Source organism: Lithobates pipiens, unplaced genomic scaffold, assembly GCF_037356315.1.
Source record: "Lithobates pipiens isolate NorthernLeopardFrog02 unplaced genomic scaffold, aLitPip1_a1.2 Scaffold_23, whole genome shotgun sequence".
Taxonomy (NCBI): domain Eukaryota; kingdom Metazoa; phylum Chordata; class Amphibia; order Anura; family Ranidae; genus Lithobates; species Lithobates pipiens.
In genome coordinates this window covers 40,127,365-40,151,015 of record NW_027507785.1, presented here as the reverse complement: position 1 = coordinate 40,151,015, position 23,651 = coordinate 40,127,365, and the positions used below count along the sequence as shown (strand labels likewise).

General features: G+C 48.2%; 1 protein-coding gene across 3 annotated transcripts in view; it reads right to left on the bottom strand.

Moving 5' to 3' along the window:
- Positions 1-3,340: 3,340 nt before the first annotated feature.
- The window catches only part of MAP6 (microtubule associated protein 6), a 174,610-nt gene continuing 154,299 nt past the window's right edge, over positions 3,341-23,651 (bottom strand). Inside the window, exon 4 of one of the 3 annotated variants that reach the window (XM_077451443.1) lies at positions 3,341-3,576. In XM_077451443.1, coding sequence (XP_077307569.1) covers positions 3,516-3,576 — 61 coding nt within the window. In that variant the 3' untranslated portion in view covers positions 3,341-3,515. The remainder of the gene's footprint in view (positions 3,577-23,651) is intronic. The other 2 variants (XM_077451445.1, XM_077451442.1) reach the window with 2 other exon arrangements.

The following is a 23,651-nucleotide window of genomic DNA, read 5'->3' as shown; positions in this document are numbered from 1 at the left end:
TTTTGGAAATGTCTGTGTGGGACAAGGGACTGGGGGATACCAAATTCACACTCAATGTTATTAGTTTGTTTGTTCACAAATTCATGAGTCTGGTTTCTTCTGATACCTGACGATTATGGAGGAGGCAAGTCACCTGCTTCCCCATACCAAGAAGAATGGGGATTTTTTACAGTTGAGTAGAAGGGTTCAGTGCAGCAAGGTAGGATCTTGCCAGTGGAACCCTTTTTTTCCCTCACTTCCTTTAGCAGACCAGCAAAAGTGACAGTTACAGGAGTTTGAAAATGTCATATTACACTGCTTTTCCCAAAAAACTGCCTATGTAGATGAAAACCAATTGAGCTTTGACTAAAATTGAATAATGCTCCTGCTGCAGGTGCAGATCACTTAGGTACCTCCCACAGATTATAAAAAAGGAAAAACTCCCAGGGCAGTTCTTTGGGAATGGTGTGTAGCACGCTCTAGTAGGGAGGTGCTAGAGTGAGGGTTTTTCTGCCAGAGTAGGAAGATTTAGGCAGGCCTAGCTGGTGGTTGGGTCTGTTTGTTTTCATCATGGGCTGGGAGTGGCTCACGATAGCAGCTGGTGACTCACAGGCAGCATCACTAAGACCTCCCTCTTCTTTCTAGAGCTTGCTGGAAATATCTAGAAAGAGAGAGGGAGAGGAGAGGTGGAGCTGCCTGTGTGGTTTGGGGAGCCCTGACCAATCCCCAATCTGAATTGGCAGGGGGCAGGCCTCCTTAAATACCTGGGGTCAGCCTAGCTGGGGAGGAGTTGTTGGGGGGAAGAGCTGCAGTGAGAGAGCGTGGAGGCTGTTGGGGGGGGGGGGGTGCATCCAGGAATAGTGACAAGCTCCTGGAAGGAGAGCCACATAAGAGAGCAAGGAGAGGACAAAGGGAGAGAACGCTTCTAATGCCATTTACACACGATCAGAATTCTCGTGAGAAAAAGCTCTGATGGTTTTCCCGACGGAATTCCATTTAAGCTGTATTGCCTACACACGGTCACACCAAATTCCGATTGTTTAGAACGTGGTGAGTACAACACATACGACGGGACTATAAAAAGGAAGTTCAATAGCCAGTAGCCAATAGCAGAACCAGAAGAGAGGACTGTGGGAAGGGCAGTGGAAAGGGGTCTTTGCAGCAATGCTGGCTGGCAGGGCATGAAGAGAGCTATCTGGGAGTGGTAGCTGAATAAAGGACAGTTAGCACCTACACAATTTCTACACCATGGTGGAGTACCAGTCTGTAGCAAGTGAAGTGCTGGAGGAGAAACGGTGTGCAGCAAGTGTTTGTGCTGGAGAGAAGATTGGAGTGTATATAAAAGTCCCAAGCAAGTTTGCACTGAATATTTCTGGGTATTCCATATTTCCAAATTTCCCATACAAGTTTAATCCCCTTAAATTAAAGAAGCAAAACAAAGCTATGGACTGTTCTATGTCTCTGAGTAAGGTGAGGGGGTATGCTGACACCCAGGGGTGTTAGGGGGGCTAAAGGGAGCTGGAGCCCCTAGTGCCTGGGGTCTCAGGCATTCACAAAGGTATTATTAGCCCCGTGCCTGAGCGGGGAACGATGCCAGGACCGTGGGACATGTGATGTACATCATAGGCGCTGCAGGATCCAGAAGGCAGGAATTACAATGTGGCCGCATCACCATGAGAAGATCCCCACTCGGCGCTCGGGCAGGCAGCTCTCCTTCTTGTCCTCTCCTGTCTCTGGCTGCCTGCTGTCTCCTGGGATGGGCGCGCTGCGCCGCACACTACGGCCGAGCTGCAGGAGGAACTGGAGGTCACGGTCACCTGAAGTCTGACGCCATGTGTAATGGGTCAGGAAGGTCAGTGCATGTCAGTATGTGTCAGGTAGGTCAGTGTGGGTCTGGGTCAGTGTAATGGTCAGTGTAAGGTAGGTCAGTGTGTGTCAGGTAGGTCAGTGCGAGTCTGGGTCAGTGTAATGGTCAGTGTATGTCAGGTAGACATGTGCATTAGTTTTCGTCCGAATGCATTTTCGTCCAAATTTCGGGTATTTTCATTATCTTTTTAACAAACGATAACGAACGTGCAGAATCCGAAAACCGAAAGATCCGACATAAAAAAATGCTTTATTTTAGTTTTCATTGTGACAACAGTTCGATATAGATAGGAGATTCGACATGACGCTGACAATAGCAATCTGTGTCCACCGAACCTGTGGTCGAATGTGCCTAACCTTACCTCTATTAGTCCAAGATTATTCTACATAGAGAGAAAAGAATCAACATTATAGAAACAATAGCAAAAAAGGTTGAATGTGCCTAACCTAACTCTATTAGTCCAAGATTATTCGACGTGAGAGAAAAGATTTGACATGAATATTCGACAAAGCAGTCGCTGCGAGTGGACATTCATGGTCAAATGCTCCGCCCATAGCCTACAGACGAATTCTAATGTTGGTTGACTATTAATAAATATAATTATTACTAGTGTCATACAACATTAGAATAGCTTGTAGGCGGAACATTTCGAGCGGAAATGTACTATTGCGGCGTCGTACAGTTTAGCCGCTCCGTCGAATCTTCTTAGAACATTCGACAGACACCATAAGCCTTCAATGACAGATTCGACCTTAATTATTTCGGATTTTCGGACGAATGCATTTTTTAACGAAACAAATAAATAAAAAACAAATTTCGGGAGTAACTAAATAAATGTATTTTTCGGACCAAAACGAAATTCCGAAACAAAATATTTCAGTAATGTCAGGTAGGTCAGTGTGTGTCAGGTAGGTCAGTGTGGGCCAGTGTAATGATCGATCGGTGTGGGTCAGGTAGGTCAGTGTGGGCCAGTGTAATGATCGATCGGTGTGGGTCAGGTAGGTCAGTGTGGGTCAGTGTAATAATCAGTGTGGGTCAGGAAGGTCAGTTTATAGTGGTCAGCATTGATGGGCACTGGTAAGCCAGGCAGCAACCAGCAGGATCAAAAGTAATAAAGCTATGTTACAGAGAGAGCTCACATAAACAAAAACTGCTGCATTAATGCTACGGACAGTCTGTAGCATACAGTATACGTATTTTTTTTTTTTTGCCTATATTTCCAATTAAAAGTAAGTATAGTCAATAGAATGACCCAGTGCAGGATGGAACAAGACATAGAATTTTATAGAATTATTAAAATCTTTTTCTTTACCCAGCATTTGGTAATTCCAGTAGGACTGATCGCATAACTGATATCTTGAATTGTTTTTCCTGCAGACACAGTAATCGTACAATTGTCTCGCGCTTGTGGTTTCTCTGTTCCGTTCTTTCAGTGGTGAAAACATTACCGTCATTCCTAGTAATTATAGTTAACACCATTCACACTTTTTTTTTTTTTCATTTTTACTTTATTGCAGCAGAATTCAGTGAGTAATAGAAAGCAGCAGGTACATAGAAAACTACATAGTGTTTGTATAATTCTCAAAACATTGGATATCACATGCAGAATATACTAGGGTCCCAATTGGCACTTCCAGAAGATCCGGGATCCTTCCTAAAATTAAAAGGTTCAGTTCTGATCTGCAGTCTGAGGCTCCAGCTGTGAATCATTGTCGCTTTTCACTGGATTCCTAAAAGGACAGAACATCGTCATTTCAATTTGTCAGATTTATTCATCCATGTTTTAAAGCAGACCTGTAGGAAAAGCGCTAGTATCTTACCCAGGGCTTTTTTTCCTCAGAGAATAGGTGCAGGAACCCACCCTTCCTCAGTCAACTCCCCGCCCCCAACCCCACCTCACCCTTATTCTCACCCACAATACTGCCATTTCTTGAGAAAGAGAAGTAAAGTGCTCACCTCCCCATCCACAGGTCACCTTCTCTTACCTCGTCAACAGCTCACCCCCCCCCCCCACAGCTCACCCACCCCCCTTCACAGCTCACCCCCCCACAGTTCACTCCCCCCCCCCCCACAGCTCATCCCCCCTCCACGGCTCACCCCCCCCCCACAGGTCACCTTGTCTTCCCTCATCCACAGCTTATCTCTCCATCCACAGGTCGCCTTTTCTTACCTCATCCACAGCTCACCCCCCCCCCCCCCCACAGCTCACCCTACCCCCCTGCACAGCTCATCCCCCCACAGGTCACCTTCTCTTCCCTCATCCACAGCTCTCCTCCCCATCCACAGGTCACCTTCTCTTACCTCATCCACAGCTCAACCCCCCCCCCCCCCCCCCACAGGTCACCTTCTCTTCCCTCATGCATAGCTCACCTCCCCATCCACAGGTCACCTACTCTTACCTCGTCCACAGCTCACCCCCCCACAGCTCACCCTACCCGCCCTCCATGGCTCACCCCCCCACAGGTCACCTTCTCTTACCTCGCCCACAGCTCACCCCCCCTCTCACAGCTCACCCTACCCCCCCTGCACGGCTCACCCCCCCCCCCACAGGTCACCTTCTCTTCTCTCGTCCACAGCTCACCTCCCCATCCACAGGTCACCTTCTCTTCCCTCATCCACAGCTTACCCTACCCCCCTCCACGACACACCCTCCCCCACAGGTCACCTTCTCTTCCCTCATCCACAGCTTACCCTACCCCCCTCCACGACACACCCTCCCCCACAGGTCACCTTCTCTTCCCTCATCCACAGCTCACCTCCCCATCCACAGGTCACCTTCTCTTACCTTGTCCACAGCTCATTCCCCCACAGCTCACCCTACCATCCTCCACTGCTCAAGCTCCGCCCACAGGTCACCTTCTCTTCCCTCATCCACAGATCACCTTCTCTTACCTCATTCACAGCTCACCCCCCCCCCCACAGGTCCCCCTTCTCTTCCCTCATCCACAGCTCACCCTACCCCCCTCCACAGCTCACCCCCCACAGGTCATCATCTCTTCCTCCCTCCACAGCTCACCCCTCCACAGATCACCTTCTCTTCCCGCATTCACAGCTCATCTCCCCCACAGCTCACCTTACTCACCCTCCACAGCTCACCCCCCCACAGGTCACCTTCTCTTCCCTCATCCACAGCTCAGCCTACCCCCCTTGCACAGCTCACCACCCACAGGTCCCCGTCTCTTCTTCCCTCCACAGCTCACCCCTCCACAGATCACCTTCTCTTCCCTCGTCCACAGCTCACCTCATCCACAGCTCACCCTACCCACCCTCCACAGCTCACCCCCCCCCCCCCCCCTACAGCTCACCTTCTCTTCCCTCATCCACAGCTCACCCTACCCACCCTCCACAGCTCACCCCCCCCCCCTACAGCTCACCTTCTCTTCCCTCATCCACAGCTCACCCTACCCCCCTCCACAGTTCACCACCCACAAGTCACCTTCTCTTCCCTCGGCCACAGCTCACCCCCCCACACACAGGTTACCTTCTCTCCTCAGTTCACCCCCTCCCCCCTACACATCTCCCCCCCTCAGGTTACCTTCTCTCATTCCCAGTTTACCCCCCCAATAGCTTTACCCTCTCCCCTTCTTTCCACAGTTCACCCCCTCATCCACAGCCAGTTCACCCTCTCCGCCCCCACATTACATATTACCATGTGCAGCCCCCTCCCTATCAACAATTCCCCTTTTAATCTCTGTCAACATGTCACCGCTGCACACCCCCACACCCCCCATCCACAGCTTACACCCCCAGTCCACAATCCCCTCGGCATCCCCATCCACGGCTTATTCCCCCCCCCCCCCCCTGCCGAGTCCTGCATTCAGCCTCTATGGACACTGAATGCAGGACTCAAGAGCGCGCCCGCAAGGTAACCCTCTCAGGAAAGCGCTTCTTCAAGGGGGTTATCTAATGCGGGTAGGAGCTGCAAGAGCCACTGAAGGACCCCAGAAATGGATGATCGGGGCCACTCTGTGCAAAACGAACTGCACAGTGGAGGTAAGTAGGACATGTTTGTTATTTAAAAAAACAAAAAACGATCCTTTAGTATCACTTTAAGATTTCCCTTCCCTGGAATGAAGGGGCCAAGCCCAACCCCTGAAAAACAACCCCACTCCATAATCCCCCCTCCACCAAATGATTTGGACCAGTGCACAAAGCAAGGTCCTTAAAGACATGGGTGAGTGAGTTTAAGGTGGTGGAACTTGACTAGCCTGCCCTCAACCCGATAGAACACCTTTGGGATGAATTAGAACAGAGACTGCGAGCCAGGCCTTCTTGTCCAACATCAGTGCCTGACCTCTCAAATGCGCTTCTGGAAGGATGGTCAAAACATTCCCATAGACACACTCCTAAACCTTGTGGACAGCCTTCCCAGAAGAGTTGAAGCTGTTATAGTTGCAAAGGGTGGGCCAACTCAATGTTGAACCCTACGGACTAAGACTGGGATGCCATTGGGTGGAGGGTGAACATCACAGACCAATGCCATGGAGAGGAACTCCACTGACCCCAATGTCTTTGGGGGGAAACACCTTTGACCACCGATGCCTTTAGAGATGAGGGTAAGAACACTACTGACTACCATTGCCTTTAGAGCAGGGATATGCAATTAGCGGACCTCCAGCTGTTGAAGAACTCCCATGAGGCATAGCAAGACTCTGACAGCCACAAGCATGACACCCAGAGGCAGAGCATGATGGGACTTGTAGTTTTGCAACAGCTGGAGGTCCGCTAATTGCATATCTCTGCTTTAGAGGAAGGGAACATTACTGACCACCAATGCTTTTGGGCTTGAGAGACCACTGACCATTGACTAACAATGCTTTTGAAGGAGAGGGGTAAAGACACCACTGGCCACTTTAGGTGGTCAGGGGTACTGCATTAACCACTAATACATGTAAGGGGTGAATGACATCACAGTGCACCAAAGCATGTAGCGTATGTTAGTGCACCATACCACTTGCACCATATCACTTGCCCTCAACATGGGGAAAGTGCTTTGGGCCCCTCCCCAATTACCTTGCCCCCATGTCTATGGGCGGGGGGCTTATCGGAATCTGGAAGATCCCAGGCCCCCCCATGTGAATGGGTATGGGGTAAATCAGGGCTTGACAAATTTGCTTAGAATCTAGGAGCCAGCTGAAAAAATTAGGAGCCAGTTATTTAAATCCTCTGCCCAACGCCCAGAACTGCATGTCTGGGGCATCGGACAATAAGAATTGCTCATGCCTGATGCCAAGAGAAAAAGGCCATATTTTAAAAAAATATATCAACTTTTGTTTTGTTATAAGATTTTGCAAATACGTTTTTTTCTCCTTCACTGATGTGCTTTGATAGGCTGCACTAATGGGCACTGATGGGGCGGCACTGAGGTTGGAACTGATGGGCACTGGCAGGTGGCATTGATGGGCACCAATAGGCAGCACTGAGGTGCCATTAAGGGGAACTGACAGGTGGCACTGATGGGCAGCACTGGCAGGTGGCACTGATGGGCAGCATTGGCAGGTGGCACTAACTGGCATTGGTAGGCGGCACTAACTGGCAGGTGGCACTGGATTGCACTGGCAGGTTGCACTGCTTGCCACTGGCAGGTGGCACTAACTGGCAGGTGGCACTAACTGGCATTGGCAGGTGGCACTGGCAGGTGGCAATGGGTGGCACTGGCAGGTGGTACTAATTGGCACTGGCAGGTGGCACTAACTGGCAGAGGGCATTGGCAGGTGGCACTAACTGGCATTGGCAGGTGGCACTGGATTGCACTGGCAGGTGGCAATGGGTGGCACAGATTGGCATTGGATTTCACTGGCAGATGGCACTAACTGGCACTGGCAGGTGGCACTGGATTGCACTGGCAGGTGGCACTGATTGACACTGGCAGGTGGCGCTAACTGACAAGTGGCACTAACTGGCAAGTGGCAGGTGGCACTGGATTTGCACTGGCAGGTAGCACTGCTTGGCACTGGTAGGTGGCCCTGGCAGATGGCATTAGCATGTGGCAGTAACTGGCATTGGCAGGTGGCAATAACTGGCACTGGCAGGTGGCACTGGATGGCACTGACAGATGGCATTGGCAGGTGGCACTAACTGGCATTGGCAGGTGGCACTGGATTACACTGGCAGGTGGCACTGGATGGCACTGCTTGGCACTGGCAGGTGGCACCAACTGGCAGGTGGCACTGGCAGATGGCATTGGCAGATGGCACTAACTGGCATTGGCAGGTGGCACTGGATTGCACTGGCAGGTGGCACAGATTGACAGGTGGCACTGGTTGGCACTGGCAGATGGCACTAGCAGATGGCACTGGCAGGTGGCACTGGATTGCACTGACGGGTGGCACTGATTGGCACTGGCAAGTGGCACTAATTGGCACTGGCAGGTGGTACTAACTGGCAGGTGGCACTAACTGGCAGGTGGAACTAGAAGATGGCATTGGCATGTGGCACTAACTGGCAGGTGGCACTAACTGGCACTGGCAGGTGGCACTGACAGATGGCATTGGCATGTGGCACTAACTGGCATTGGCAGGTGGCAATGGATGGCACTGGCAGGTAGCAATAACTGGCACTGGCAGGTGGTACTGGATGGCACTGGCAGGTGGCACTGGATGGCACATGGCACTGACAGATGGCATTGGCAGGTGGCACTAACTGGCATTGGCATGTGGCACTGGATGGCACTGCTTGGCACTGGCAGGTAGCACTGCTTGGCACTGGCAGGTGGCGCTGGCAAATGGCATTGGCAGGTGGCACTAACTGGCATTGGCAGGTGGCACTGGATTGCACTGGCAGGTGGCACTGGATTGCACTGATTGGCAAGTGGCACTGGATTGCACTGATTGGCACTGGCAGGTGGCACTGGTTGGCACTGGCACTAACTTGCACTGATTGGCAAGTGGCACTGGATTTCACTGGTTGGCACTGGCAGGTGGCACTGGCAGATGGCATTGGCAGGTGGCACTAACTGGCACTGGCAGATGGCATTGGTAGGTGGCACTAACTGGCACTGGCAGATGGCATTGGTAGGTGGCACTAACTGGCACTGGCAGATGGCACTAGCAGATGGCACTAACTGGCACTGGCAGATGGCATTGGCAGGTGGCACTAACTGGCATTGGCAAGTGGCACTGTATTGCACTGGCAGGTGGCACTAACTGCCATTGGCAGGTGGCACTGTCTTTGGCAGGTGGCACTGGCATGTGGCACTAACTGGTATTGGCAGGTGGCACTGGATGGCACTGGCAAGTAGCACTGGCAGGTTTCACATTCAGGTGAAACTGAATGCTCCCTGCAGTGCTGCACTGTGTGAAACTGTATGGAGAGAGAGAGAGGAGCTGACACATTCAGCGTGATGTCAGAGGTGGGCGGGACCCGGCAGCTATCCAGCCAATGATTGCGCTGCTTAAGAAAGGGGAGGGGTCACATACACGTATCAGCCCGCCCAGATCCCATCCCATTGGCTGGTGTTGGACAGCAGGGTCCCGCCCACCCCGGGTCCCGCCCACCCTGACATTCAGCCTCAGTTTTGACAGCTCCTCTCCACACACAGTTTCACACACTGCGGCGCTGCTCTGCCAACAGTGTGTGGAGAAGGGAGGAGGATGTCAGCGGCTGCTGAGCTGCTCTCTTCCTGCTCCACCCCGACTACCAGACAGTGCTCTGTGTCTGGAGGCACCAGACACAGAGCAACAGAGGCGCCTGTCAGTGACAAAAACCCAGGCTCCAGGTCACAATTTCTAGTCGCAACGGCGACCTGGCGCCTGTGATTTGTCGAGCCCTGGGGTAAATTGTCAAAAAAAGGACAGGAGACAGTTTTGACAATTCCTTTATTTAAAAAAAGGAAAAGTGTCCCACGATGTCCATCCATCTTCAATCACATCGCGGGATCTGAAAAAAAAAATGAAAAAAAAGCTCCGCCCTGATGGGAGGTCTTGCTGACTGCTGTCTCTTGGCTGTGACAGCTGTTATATAGTCAAGGGCAGGTCACTCAGTGATGGAACTGGGTGACCCCACCCCTTCTGACATCGCGTGATGTCAGACGCACCCTCCACATGCTGAGGGCAAGCGGCCTGGTATGCTCCGGGGGGGGGGGGGGGGTGCTCACTCCTCCTTCCCTCTTTCCTGGCCTGCCATGCTTGCTCGGATAAGTGTCTGGTATGGATTTTGGGGGGCCCTACGCCATTTTTTTTTTACATTGATATGGACTGGGGTACCCACGCCGATATTTTATTGATTTTCTATATATATTGCCGGGATCCGACAATACATTACAGCCGCGATCAATTTTATATTAAATTTTTTCCTTTGGAAATGTCATTTTGCTGCGGCACAGTAAAACACATGAGAAAGATGCACCACTTTACATGCAGACTAAGGGGACCCCCAAGCACGATATTTAAAGGAATATTTAATTTTTATTGTTTCACTTTAATCATCATTAAATTCACTGCTCCTAAAAAAAAACTGTAGTCTTAAAAACTTTTTTAATGGACGCGCCTGCAGCACTGACGCCCCGCAGATAGAGGGCTTTGTTTCAACATACGTTTCTCATGTGCTAGTATGTGGTGCTTACTAGCACATTATGATATTGCCTTGCAGCAGAAAACTTTTTTTTCACAAGACTTTACTACTGCTTTAATCTGGGTCAGAAACCTCAAAAAGCAGTGAGAGACATTCAGAGATCAGTAACGGCAGCCTTATGCAGATCACGTTCACTTATATTTAAAAAATCTTATAATATATGCTATTTTCTCAGTGTTCATGCATAAAAGATGTGTCTTTCATTTACCATTAGGAAGATTCAATTGGATATGTGAGTGTACAGTGATAATACTAAATAAAGGTGTCAGATTTTTATGTAAAATAGGCAATCAATGTTTATAAAATTCTGAGATTATTACCGTGATTGTGTCTTACAGGATTCAAAGTGAGAATAACGACAAAGATGAAGAAGGATTCTGAGAACATTAACTTTGAGTTTCCATTTAAAACCTTCAGATGAACCTGAACTGCTCGAGATTTGTGAAACTTCTTAATACTCTGGTATTTAGAATGTATTTCCCATGATCATTATGAGTCAGAAGGTGCCACCTTTACTTTACCTTCTGCCCACTGCAAAAAAGGCACCAAATTGTTTTTAATCGGAAAAAAATGCCAACTGATTTCCTACTGATAACACTGGTAACAGATCCTATTTTACCAGCCTGGTAGGAAAAATATTAGCCAAGTGGCCCCCAAACCAATAGCAGTCAATGAAATTAGAAATACTATGCAACTACATGCATACAAAATGCAGGGCTCAGGGTCCTGCCTGCTTGCTGAAAGGGGCAAGATAAAGGCCAACAAGTGGTTTCTGGCAGGCTAAGTTACTCACTGTCTTCTTACAAACCATACTTACATACCATTGGATGGACCGAGGTATATACCTCAATATCATACTGTAGTTCCTTGTCCCATAGTGGGCATGGACCCTCACTAAAGGTACATATGTCAAATATTGAAAATATTCGGTCTAATTAAATGACTAGACAGGAATGTGCAGCCCTCAACTACATGGACTTCCAAGAATGACTACAACATAGTTCTGGTTATTGGAAGCGTAGCACCCTCTAGTGTACAGTTTAGTTAGGAAAATTTTGCTGACTCTCAGTAGGTTAAGTTAAGTCTGGGTATTTGCCGTGGGTTCAGATTCAGGTCAGTGGGCCTCCCCCTGGCTTCTGAAAGCTTCTGGAAAGTTCCAGAACTTAGTGGCAAGAGGTATGGCAAGAGACGCCTGAATATTCTCTGCCATTCCCAGGGTAAGGATGGCCCAGAAGGTGGGGAGCTGGTCCTTAAATATTGGAGGGTCTGGCCAGAGGGTAGTGGTTGTTGGGTGGAAGATGGAGAGTTGAGATGGGAGTCGTGTGGCCTGGGAAGAGACCCATGGCCTGGGGGACTCCGTCTCCAGGCTGGAGCTGAGGAAGGAAGGAAGGAGAGAATGCTGAAGAGAGGGACCTTCACCAGCCTTCCGTCTCATCCAGGAGACACCCTGTCTAGCATTGGAAGACATGTACAGCAAGATGCCTGAACAGCAGTCTTAACCAAGACAGCAAGATTCAAGGGACAGTGTGAGTACCTATACCTGATCATCCCCATGGCCAATAAGAGAGAAGACTGTCTAGTGCAACATTTATCAAGCTTTCATTGAGACAGTCTCAAAGCTAACCTAAATCTGGGGCAGTTTTCAATGCAGCCAGATGGGCTGGTATTTTTCTGGGACATAGAGCTTCTGTAAGTTTGGGACTTTGAGAGTTTCACCAAGGAGACATAGAGCACCTGATAGTGGAACTTTGCTACTGATCCATTAGATACTGGTATTATTCCAGAGGGAGTCCAGTCCAGGATTTGTTTTATTCTGTACATAGAGAAGAAGTTTGTCCTCAAGTTGTTCTACCAAGTTCAGGTTTGACATTCTATAATCCCTCATCCCTATCCAAGTTGATTTCCCTCAATAAAACAACAAAAACAAGCTGGACTGGTTACTGACTCTAGATGGACGTTGGAAAATGCATGTTGCCTGGTTGTGCATAAATAGGGGGACCTAAAATCCAGCTCTTCTCTAGAGGGTAATGCTAAAGAATTATGATCAGAGAGAGGTGGGGTTGAGATACACCTTCCCCTAATTCTTGGACTCTCAGCTTTCTCTTCTGTACAACTTTCTTATTTCCATCTCATGACTTACCTTTTCCTCCAATAACCTTTAACCACTTGAGACCCGCGCTATAGCCAAATGACGGCTATAGCGCGGACCTCCTTTGCCGGGACGACGTCTATTGACGTCGTCCCGTGCACAAGCAGCCTGCGCGCCCCCTGAGGGGCGCGCGGCGCGCTCTGTGATCGGCGAGTCTATGAGACTCGCCTGATCACGGATCCGAGCAAGGGGTCGATCCCGACCCCTTACCACATGATCAGCTGTCAGCCAATGACAGCTGATCATGTGATACAACGGAGCCGGTAATCGGCTATTATTCCTCCTCGCGCTGACAGCGCGAGGAGAAAAAAAAAGAGCCGATAAACCGGCGGCCGTGATCGGGACATCAGTCCCGATCATGGCCAGCTTACTAGTGCCCACCTGCCCCCCTCAGGAATAAGTGCCCCCCATAAGTGCCACCCAGCAGTGCCCACAGTGCCACCCAACAGTGCTCACAGTGCCACCCAGCAGTGCCCACAGTGCCACCCACAATCTGCCTCAACAACGGTGCTGCACCCCAGTGCCACATATCCGTGCCCCATCAGTGTCATCTACCAGTGCCCATCAGTGCCACCCATCAGTGCCCAGCAGTGCCACCTATCAGTGCCACCTATCAGTGCCCATCAGTCCCATCTATCAGTGGTACCTATCAGTGCCCCTTAGTGCCACCCATCCGTGCCATCTTATCTGTGCCCATCTTTGCCCATCAGTGCCGCCTTATCTGTGCCCATCAGTACTGCCTTATCTGTGCCTATCGGTGCCACCTTATCTGTGCCTATTAGTGCCGCCTTAACTATGCCTATCAGTGCCCACCAGTGCAGCCTATCAGTGCAGCCTATCAGTGCGCCTCATCAGCGCACTTCAATGAAGGAGAAAAATGACCTGTTTGCAAAATTGTATAACAAACTATTAAACATGATTTTTTATTTTTTTTTATTTTGCATTTTTTTTGTTTGTTTAGCAAAAAATAAAACTCCCAGCTGTAATTAAATACCACCAAAAGAAAGCTCTATTTGTGGGAAAAAAATGATAAAAATTTCATTTGGGTACAGTGTTGTATGCCCGGGCAATTGTCATTCAAAGTGCATCAGCGCTGAAAGCTGAAAATTGGTCTGGGCAGGAGGGGGGTTTAAGTGCCCACTAAGCAAGTGATTAAAATATCTCATACAAAGGTGAACATGATTTCATAAACAACCTCCATGCTTGGCTTCCATCACTCTGGATAGGGCACTTAAACTTCTTTTTCTCATTTGCTGAAAAGTCGAGGAACATCTCACCAACGAATGTCATAGGGTGTAGCACACATATTCTATGTAATAAATTGAATTTACTTGAACCTATGTAACTTAACCGGTGTGTAAACTGGATTGTGTAATTATATCCACTATATGAATCTTTTGTATAAATAAGGAAAGTTTAAAAAAAAATAAAATAAAAAATAAAAACACAAATGCTAATAAAATTAACGTTATCATAAAACCACTCTTTAAATGAAGAAAACAGTTGTTTTTTGCTTTCAGTTCAGTGAACAAAACTGGGAACACATTTAACCCTTTGATCGTCCCCAAAAAGTGTCACTTAGTGTCAGATCTGTCTGCCACAATGTTGCAGTCCTGATAATAATAGCCGATCGCCACCATTACTAGTGAAAAAAATAAAATAACAAATGTTTTAATTCCATGAACATATCCCATAGGTTGTAAATGCTATATCTTTTGCGCAAATCAATATACACTTAACGGGATTAATTTTACAAAAAATATGTAGCAGAATACATAAATTGATATGTAATGTAGCAGAAAGCAAAAAAACATTTTTTTTTTTTAATAGTCGGCCCTTTTTGTTTTTTTAGCACAAAAAATAAAACCCCCAGAGGTGATCAAATACCACCAAAATAAATCTCTATTTGTGGAAAAAAAGGACATTGATTTTATTTGGGTACAGCACTGCACGACCGTGCAATTGTCAGTTAAAGTAATGCAGTGCCATATCGCAAAAAAAAGGCCTGGCCGTGAAGGGGAGTAAACCTTATTGGATCCGAAGAGGTTGAAAATGTTTATATATATATATATATATATATATACACACACACACACACACACACACACTCATACACTCACTCTAAATAAATGTAAACATTTTTAAATGTAGTAGGGTAGTTGACGGTGTCAGTAGAGCAGTGGATATGTCAGTGGGGCAGAGGTTGGTGTCAGTAGTTTTTTATTTACATTATTTTATTTTTCTATTATTTTTTACAATTTTATTTATTTTTTTAATAAAATTTTTTTTTTTTATTTGATGAAACACCAGCAGGGGGAATCTGTAACGCAACGAGTGATTAGGGTGGGCACATCCGGCACACCCCCTGCGCAGGCCTATGACAGTAAGATGCAATCAGCAGGATGTGGGATGCACTTGCAATGTTGCTGACGTATATCGTAGAGAAAAATGAACCAAACATCAGCTATAAAATGTTGCGTCTATTACAATGGGAAACCAACTCTCTCAGTGTAATCTGTGGGACTCTTTTCTAGACATGTGCGGCGTCAATAAATGTGTTTAGTTTTGTTCCGTTCCATTTCGTATTAGCAGTTAATTCGGATTTCATAATTCGTGTCTGAAATTCAATTTGGATTCGTACGAAATCCTAATTTTTGTTAGGTTCGTTAACTTTTCGTAACAATTACGAATGTTCATTATGATGAATTTAAAAAGCGAAAAATACCTTTCTCAATATGGCAGTCATCGACTCATTATGCTCATTATGAGGGGCTCCCACCATCCCTGTGCTGTGCTCATTATGAGGGGCTCCCACCATCCCTGTGCTGTGCTCATTATGAGGGACTTCCACCATCCCTCTGCTGTGCTCATTATGAGGGACTTCCACCATCCCTCTGCTGTGCTCATTATGAGGGGCTTCCACCATCCCTGTGCTGTGCTCATTATGAGGGGCTTCCACCATCCCTGTGCTGTGTTCATTATGAGGGGCTTCCACCATCCCTCTGCTGTGCTCATTATGAGGGGCTCCCACCATCCCTGTGCTGTGTTCATTATGAGGGGCTTCCACCATCCCTGTGCTGTGCTCATTATGAGGGGCTTCCACCATCCCTGTGCTGTGCTCATTATGAGGGGCTTCCACCATCCCTGTGCTGTGCTCATTATGAGGGGCTTTCACCATCCCTGTGCTGTGCTGACTTTCTGGGTTTTTAACTTCATCATAACAAATAATCGTAATTATTAAGACAATAATAAAATTATATTAATGAACATTCTTATTTTGTCCGATTCTGAATCTCCCATCGTCTCCCAGTACCAGTCTCCCACTCCCATATTAAAAAAGGTAATTTTCCCAATCCCGACTCAGCAGCAGAAGAAAACCTCTGATTGGTCAACCAAACACCAGTCACGTTTCCGTTGTAACGGAATTTGGATACAAAATTTCGGATGCTTCCAAATGTACAAATTTTCGTGAAAATCGTATGAATTTTTGATTCCTACGAACAGGGCAGCCATCAGAAATGTTTAGGCCCCTTACACAGCTTTAGGCCTACCGATCCTACCGAATCCGCACACTGGCCACCTCACCTGTACAGACTCAGCCCCCCCACCTCAATCCTGTATATATGTCAGCCCCCTCACACCTGTATATATATATATATATATATATATATATATATATATATATATAAGTGATGCACCGAAATTTCGGCCGCCAAAACATATCGGCCGAAAATGCCCTTTTCGGCAATTTGCCGAAAGAGAAAAACGGCCGATAATGGAGCCGAAAATGGGGCGTGGCCTGGGTGGGGGCGGGGCAGAGCCCCGCCCCCTGGTGACGCCCATCATGGGGGGTGTATAGCGCAGGACAGCCGCCTCTGCCGCCTGTTTGATCACAGCGCAGGGAACATCACAGCTTTCATTTCAATAGCTGTGTGTTCCCGGCCGCGCGCCGTCACACGCAGCCCCTCCCCTTTGTCCGGGCACTTAGATAGACAGATCATCCGCAGGATTGGACGGATGATCTGTCTATCAAAGTGCCCGGACAAGGGGGAGGGGCTGCGTGTGACGGCGCGCGGCCGGGAACACACAGCTATTGAAATGAAAGCTGTGATGTTCCCGGCGCTGTGATCAAACAGGCGGCGGAGGCGGCTCTCTTCCCTGCACACAGTGCACAGGCTGGCTGCAAAATGGCACACAGGCTGCAATGGGACACACTGGCTGCAATTGGCTGCAATGGGACACACTGGCTGCAATGGGGCACACTGGCTGCAATGGGGCACACTGGCTGCAATTGGCTGCAATGGGGCACACTGGCTGCAATTGGCTGCAATGGGGCACACTGGCTGCAATTGGGCACACTGGCTGCAATGGGGCACACTGGCTGCAATGGGGCACACTGGCTGCAATGGAGGATGCCTCCTGTACCACGTCCTCTGTCTCTGACCATCTCCTGTACCATGTCCCCAGTCTGACCATCTTCTGTACCACGTCCTCTGTCTCTGACCATCTCCTATACCGTGTCCCCAGTCTGACCATCTCCTGTACCGTGTCCCCAGTCTGACCATCTCCTGTACCGTGGCCCCAGTCTCTGACCACCTCCTGTACCGTGGCCCCAGTCTCTGACCACCTCCTGTACCATGTTCCCAGTCTCTGACCACCTCCTGTACCATGTCCCCAGTCTCTGACCACCTCCTGTACCATGTCTCCAGTCTCTGACCACCTCCTGTACCATGTCCCCAGTCTCTGACCACCTCCTGTACCATGTCCCCAGTCTCTGACCACCTCCTGTACCATGTCCCCAGTCTCTGACCACCTCCTGTACCATGTCCCCAGTCTCTGACCACCTCCTGTACCATGACCCCAGTCTCTGACCACCTTCTGTACCATGTCCCCAGTCTCTGACCATCTCCTGTACCATGTCCCCAGTCTCTGACCATCTCCTGTACCATGTCCCCAGTCTCTGACCACCTCCTGTACCATGTCCCCAGCCTCTGACCACCTCCTGTACCATGTCCCCAGTCTCTGACCACCTCCTGTATAAAAATATTTTTTAAAAACAGTCATTTTCGGTATCGGTGCTGTTTCGGTATCGGTTTCGGTTTTCGGCCTAGTGTATTTTTCATTTTCGGTATCGGTTTCGGCACCAAAAAACCCATTCGGTGCATCCCGAATATATATATATTGTGAGGGGTTAGCTCGGCAGCGGGTGTGTGTGACCCCCTGGATGGGTTCACAACACAAAATCAGGCACAGCAGACAGCGTTGTAGGTGCAAACAAACAAAAGATGCGGTTTATTCATGCTACATGCAGTGAAACATATAACAGCCAAACAAAAATAAAACATGAAAATAAATCCTTGGTCAGCTTGACCTCTAATTACACACTTAGATTCCCTATCTAACAACTGAGTGCAGCCTTGTGCAGCACCAGTCCCTGTCTCTGTTGTAGAGGTTTGCCACACAGGCGTTAACTCACCGCACAGAACAAGTGTCACACTCCCCAGTCTATACAACACAAAACTGGTTCCAGGATGGAGCATCTCCCTAAGCATGCTGGGTTTTTTTGTAGAGGTCTTAATGAGCCCACTTACTTCAGCTGGGCTCATTAACTCTTCCCCTCTAATTATACAAGTCTGCATAAAGCCTGAATCTAGGGCACACATATTTCCCATCCTGGATACAACCAGGTGACTACCTGCGTGCTGCCACATACCCCCCCCTCTTGTTTCAACCTTGGGGTTGTAACACAAGCAGTCAGACACGCATGTATCCGAGACAAAGCATCCACATTCCCCATTTTAACACCAGGGCGATGCTTAACTGTAAAGTTAAATTCTTGTAGGGCCAGGAACCACCTATTTACCCTTCTATTGGTCTCCTTGCTTTGAGCCATCCACTTTAAAGGAGCGTGATCAGTCACCAGGTCAAAGTGCCTACCTAGCAGATAGTACCGAAGGGAATCTAGAGCCCACTTCACTGCTAAACATTCCTTCTCAATCGTGGCGTAATTTACCTCATGGGACTTCAACTTCCTGCTGAGGTAAATGACTGGGTGCTCTTCCCTGTTCCAGACCTGGGATAACACTGCTCCTAACCCAACGTCTGATGCATCAGTTTGTACCACGAAGTCCTTAGAGAAGTCTGGTGAGTACAACACTGGCTGGCTACATAAGGCTGTTTTTAAGGACTTAAATGCTTCTTCAGCCTCTGGGGACCATTTAACCATGACCGACTCTTTCCCTTTTGTCAGGTTGGTGAGGGGCACAGCCTGAGAAGCAAAATGGGGAATGAATCGTCGATAATAGCCAGCGATTCCCAGAAAGGCTCGTACCTGTTTCTTGCTGTTGGGACGTGGCCAACTCTGTATGGCCTCGACTTTATTGACTTGGGGTTTTATCACCCCCCTCCCAATAGTGTACCCAAGATATTTGGCCTCCTCCTGTCCAATGGTACACTTCTTTGGATTGGCCATAAACCCAGCTTCCCGGATAGAGTCTAGGACTGCTTGTACTTTTGGCAAATGTGAGACCCAGTCTGTGCTATGGATAATCACATCATCCAGGTAAGCTGCAGCATATTTCTGATGGGGCCTCAGAATCTTATCCATTTTCCGCTGGAACGTTGCCGGTGCATTCTGTAACCCAAACGGCATTCTCTTATATTGGAATGCCCCATCTGGGGTTACAAACGCAGTTTTCTCCTTGGCCGATTCGGCCAGGGGATTTTGCCAATACCCTTTGGTGAGATCAAGAGTTGTCATATATCGGGCTGTTCCCAGCCGGTCAATCAACTCATCTATACGCGGCATGGGGTAGGTGTCAAATTTTGTAACTTTATTCAATTGTCGAAAATCGTTACAAAACCGCCAGCTCCCATCAGGTTTGGGCACTAGTATGATAGGACTGGACCAGTCACTCTGGGACTCCTCTATCACACCCAATTCCAGCATCCTTTGAACCTCCCCACTTATTGCCTCCCGTCGGGCCTCTGGTATTCGATAAGGTTTTAGTTTTACCCTTTCTCCTGGCGGGGTGATAATGTCATGCTCTACGCCAGATGTTTGTCCCGGCAGCTCAGAGAAGATCTCTTTGTTACGAAGTACAAACTCTTTAACCTCCTGTTGTTGGGCTTTCGATAAGGTGTCTGCTATTCCAACCTCAGGAACTAAGCAATCAGGCTGTGCTTGTGACAAAGTCTCTGCGACTAGGGATTCCCTATCCCTCCAGGCTTTCAGCAGATTGACGTGATATATCTGCTCCGGCTTTCGCCTTCCTGGCTGTCTAACCCTGTAGTTCACCTCACTAATTTTTTCAATTACTTCGTATGGACCTTGCCATTTGGCCAGAAATTTGCTTTCAACTGTAGGGACTAGCACCAAGACCCTATCCCCCGGGGAAAAAGTACAGGTCTTGGCCCCACGGTTGTACACTCTCTGCTGTGCTAACTGCGCTTGGGTCAAATGTTCCTTTACGATTGGCATTACCTGTGCAATTCTATCTTGCATCAGGGCGACATGCTCAATCACGCTCCTGTGAGGAGAACTCTCATTTTCCCAAGTTTCCTTGGCGATATCCAGCAGCCCTCTTGGGTGTCTCCCATAGAGCAACTCGAAGGGTGAGAAACCCGTAGAGGATTGGGGTACCTCCCTAATGGCAAACATCAGATAGGGTATTAGACAGTCCCAATTCTTTCCATCTCTATCCACCACCTTCTTTAACATTTGTTTTAGGGTTTTGTTGAATCTTTCAACCAACCCATCTGTTTGGGGGTGATACACAGATGTACGCAATTGTGTCACTTTGTACAACTTGCATGGTTCTTTCATAACCCTGGACATAAAGGGTGTACCTTGGTCCGTAAGCAGTTCCTTACAAATACCCACGCGGCTAAAAACAAGAGATAGCTCTTTGGCTATGGTTTTGGCCGAGGTATTTCGAAGAGGAATTGCTTCCGGATAACGGGTAGCATAGTCCAATATCACCAAAATGTACTGATGCCCCCTAGCAGACTTCATTATCGGACCTACCAAATCCATTGCGATCCTCTCAAAGGGGACCTCAATGATAGGAAGAGGTACCAGCGGGTTACGGAAATGTGGCATAGGTGCCGACTTCTGACACACAGGGCAGGAGGAACAATAATTTTCTGTTTCCTTCATGACCCCAGGCCAATAGAATCTCTGCAGTACCCTCTCTCTGGTTTTTTCGGTCCCCAGATGACCTCCCAGAATGTGCCCATGGGCCAATTCTAACACCAACTTCCTGTAAGGTTTGGGCACCACAAGTTGCTCAATGGTTTCTTCTGCCCTTTGAGCCACTCGATACAGCAGGTCCCTTTCCATAGTGAAGTACGAATAAGTGCAAGTCTTATCTGGGTTCACTAACTCGCCATCTATTTTCACCACATTTTCCCGTGCCTTTATTAGGGTGGGATCTTTTAACTGTTCTGTGGCAAAATTTTCCCTGTGAACCTCAAGATCTGAAAACTCCACAGACGGCATGTTTTCATCTGAGGATGTTGGCTCCTCCCCAGTTTCTCGAGTTTCCCCCGCCAATACAGACAAGGGAAATTCAGGAGAGTCCTCACCACTCCCAGAGGACTTCTGGTCATCTTCCTGGTCTATAGGGGCACCAGTGGGGGGCTCAGGACAATCCCAGAGTTCCCAGAATTTTGGAAAATCCCTTCCCACAATAGCATCATGTGGTAAGTGAGACACTAACCCCACCTGATGAGAGAGGTTACCTTTGGGGGTCTCAAAAAACACTGAAGTTACAGGATACTCTCGGGTGTCCCCATGCACACAAATAACAGCCACCTTGTTCTTCCCAGAGACCTCTGTAGTAACTAATTCAGCTTTTATCAATGTTACCAGGCTACCTGAATCCAGCAACACATCAACATTTCTACCATTAATACAAATTTTACATAAATGTTTCTCAGGTCCCCGAATGGCAGTGCATGCAACTGTCGCAAACAGCGACTGACGTCTCTCCCTTATAAAGTCACATTGCATAGGCTCATCTACAACTGGGCAATTGGCTGCAATATGTCCCTCTTGCCGGCAACGGTAGCAAATAATCTTTTTCGCTGCCTCTTGCAGCCTGGGCTTCCCGGGCTGCTCCCGCCAGACCTTAGGTAGAATTCCCATCCTCTCACTCTCTCCACCCTCACCCCTTGGAGTCATCTTACCCGCCACTGGGGATGATCTGGTCTTAGGATAGAAAGTCCGTGAGTCCCTGGAAGAGGTGGTCAAGTTCTCTGTAGCCAAGTACCTCTCAACCAGTTTACAAGTTTATCTGCATTTTCTGGGTCTCCATGGCTTACCCATTTTTGGATGGCAGTAGGAAGAGCTCTCAAGAAACGATCCATAACCACACGTTCCACAATGTTTGATGCGGTCAAAATCTCTGGCTGCAGCCACTTCCTGCTCAGGTGAATGAGATCATACATTTGAGATCTGGGGGGGTTTTCCAACCTGAAAAGTCCATTATGCACACGCTGAGCCCGGACGGCCAGGGTGACACCCAGCCGTGCCAATATTTCTGTTTTTAGTACCACATAGTCTTTTGCTTGGTCAGGCTCTAGGTCATAATAAGCTTTCTGCGATTCCCCAGTTAACAGAGGGGCCACCAGTCCAGCCCATTGCTCCTTAGGCCACTTTTCCCTTTCAGCAGTCCTTTCAAATGTGGTCAAAAACACCTCCGGATCATCCTCTCCAGTCATTTTTGTCAGTAAACGGCTCACACCAAAGGATGCGGTATTATTGTAACCACTTGCTTCATTGGTCTGCGGACGTTGCTGTATCAATGTCTCTATTTGCTGTTGAAAACTCTGCTCTTGCTTCTGCAACAGGTCTATGAAGCGGGCTTCAGATTGCTGCTGGGCTTGTTGCTGAGCTTCCAAACTCTGCAGGTGAGCTTTCTGCTGAGCTTCCAGACTCTGCTGCAAAGTTGCATTTGTCTGCTGCTGATTTGCATTTGTCTGCTGCTGGGCTTGTTGCTGAGCTTCCAAACTCTGCAGGTGAGCTTTCTGCTGAGCTTCCAGACTCTGCTGCAAAGTTGCATTTGTCTGCTGCTGATTTGCATTTGTCTGCTGCTGGGCTTGTTGCTGAGCTTCCAAACTCTGCAGGTGAGCTTTCTGCTGAGCTTCCAGACTCTGCTGGTGAGCTGCAAGGCTCCTTTGTAAACCCGCATTTGTTTGCTGCTGATTTGCATTTGCTAGAGCCAGCTGTCTCAGTATCTCCTCCATGCTGGCCTTAAAAATTTTTTTTTTAAAAATGCCAAAATTCTCCACCAACTGTGAGGGGTTAGCTCGGCAGCGGGTGTGTGTGACCCCCTGGATGGGTTCACAACACAAAATCAGGCACAGCAGACAGCGTTGTAGGTGCAAACAAACAAAAGATGCGATTTATTTATGCTACATGCAGTGAAACATATAACAGCCAAACAAAAATAAAACATGAAAATAAATCCTTGGTCAGCTTGACCTCTAATTACACACTTAGATTCCCTATCTAACAACTGAGTGCAGCCTTGTGCAGCACCAGTCCCTGTCTCTGTTGTAGAGGTTTGCCACACAGGCGTTAACTCACCGCACAGAACAAGTGTCACACTCCCCAGTCTATACAACACAAAACTGGTTCCAGGATGGAGCATCTCCCTAAGCATGCTGGGGTTTTTTTGTAGAGGTCTTAATGAGCCCACTTACTTCAGCTGGGCTCATTAACTCTTCCCCTCTAATTGTACAAGTCTGCATAAAGCCTGAATCTAGGGCACACATATTTCCCATCCTGGATACAACCAGGTGACTTTACCTGCGTGCTGCCACAATATATATATATATATATATATATATATATATATATATATATATATATATATATGTGTGTGTGTGTGTATGTCACCACCCCCCCCCCCATCCCACACACACACACCTGTGTGTAGCGCTGACATCCTTGCCTATTAATGTGGTTATGTATACTTTAACCACTTTCAGACCGGACCATTTTGCTGGCTTAAGACCAGGCGACTTTTTGCGATTCAGCACTGCGTCACTTTAACTGACAATTGTGCGGTCATGCGACGT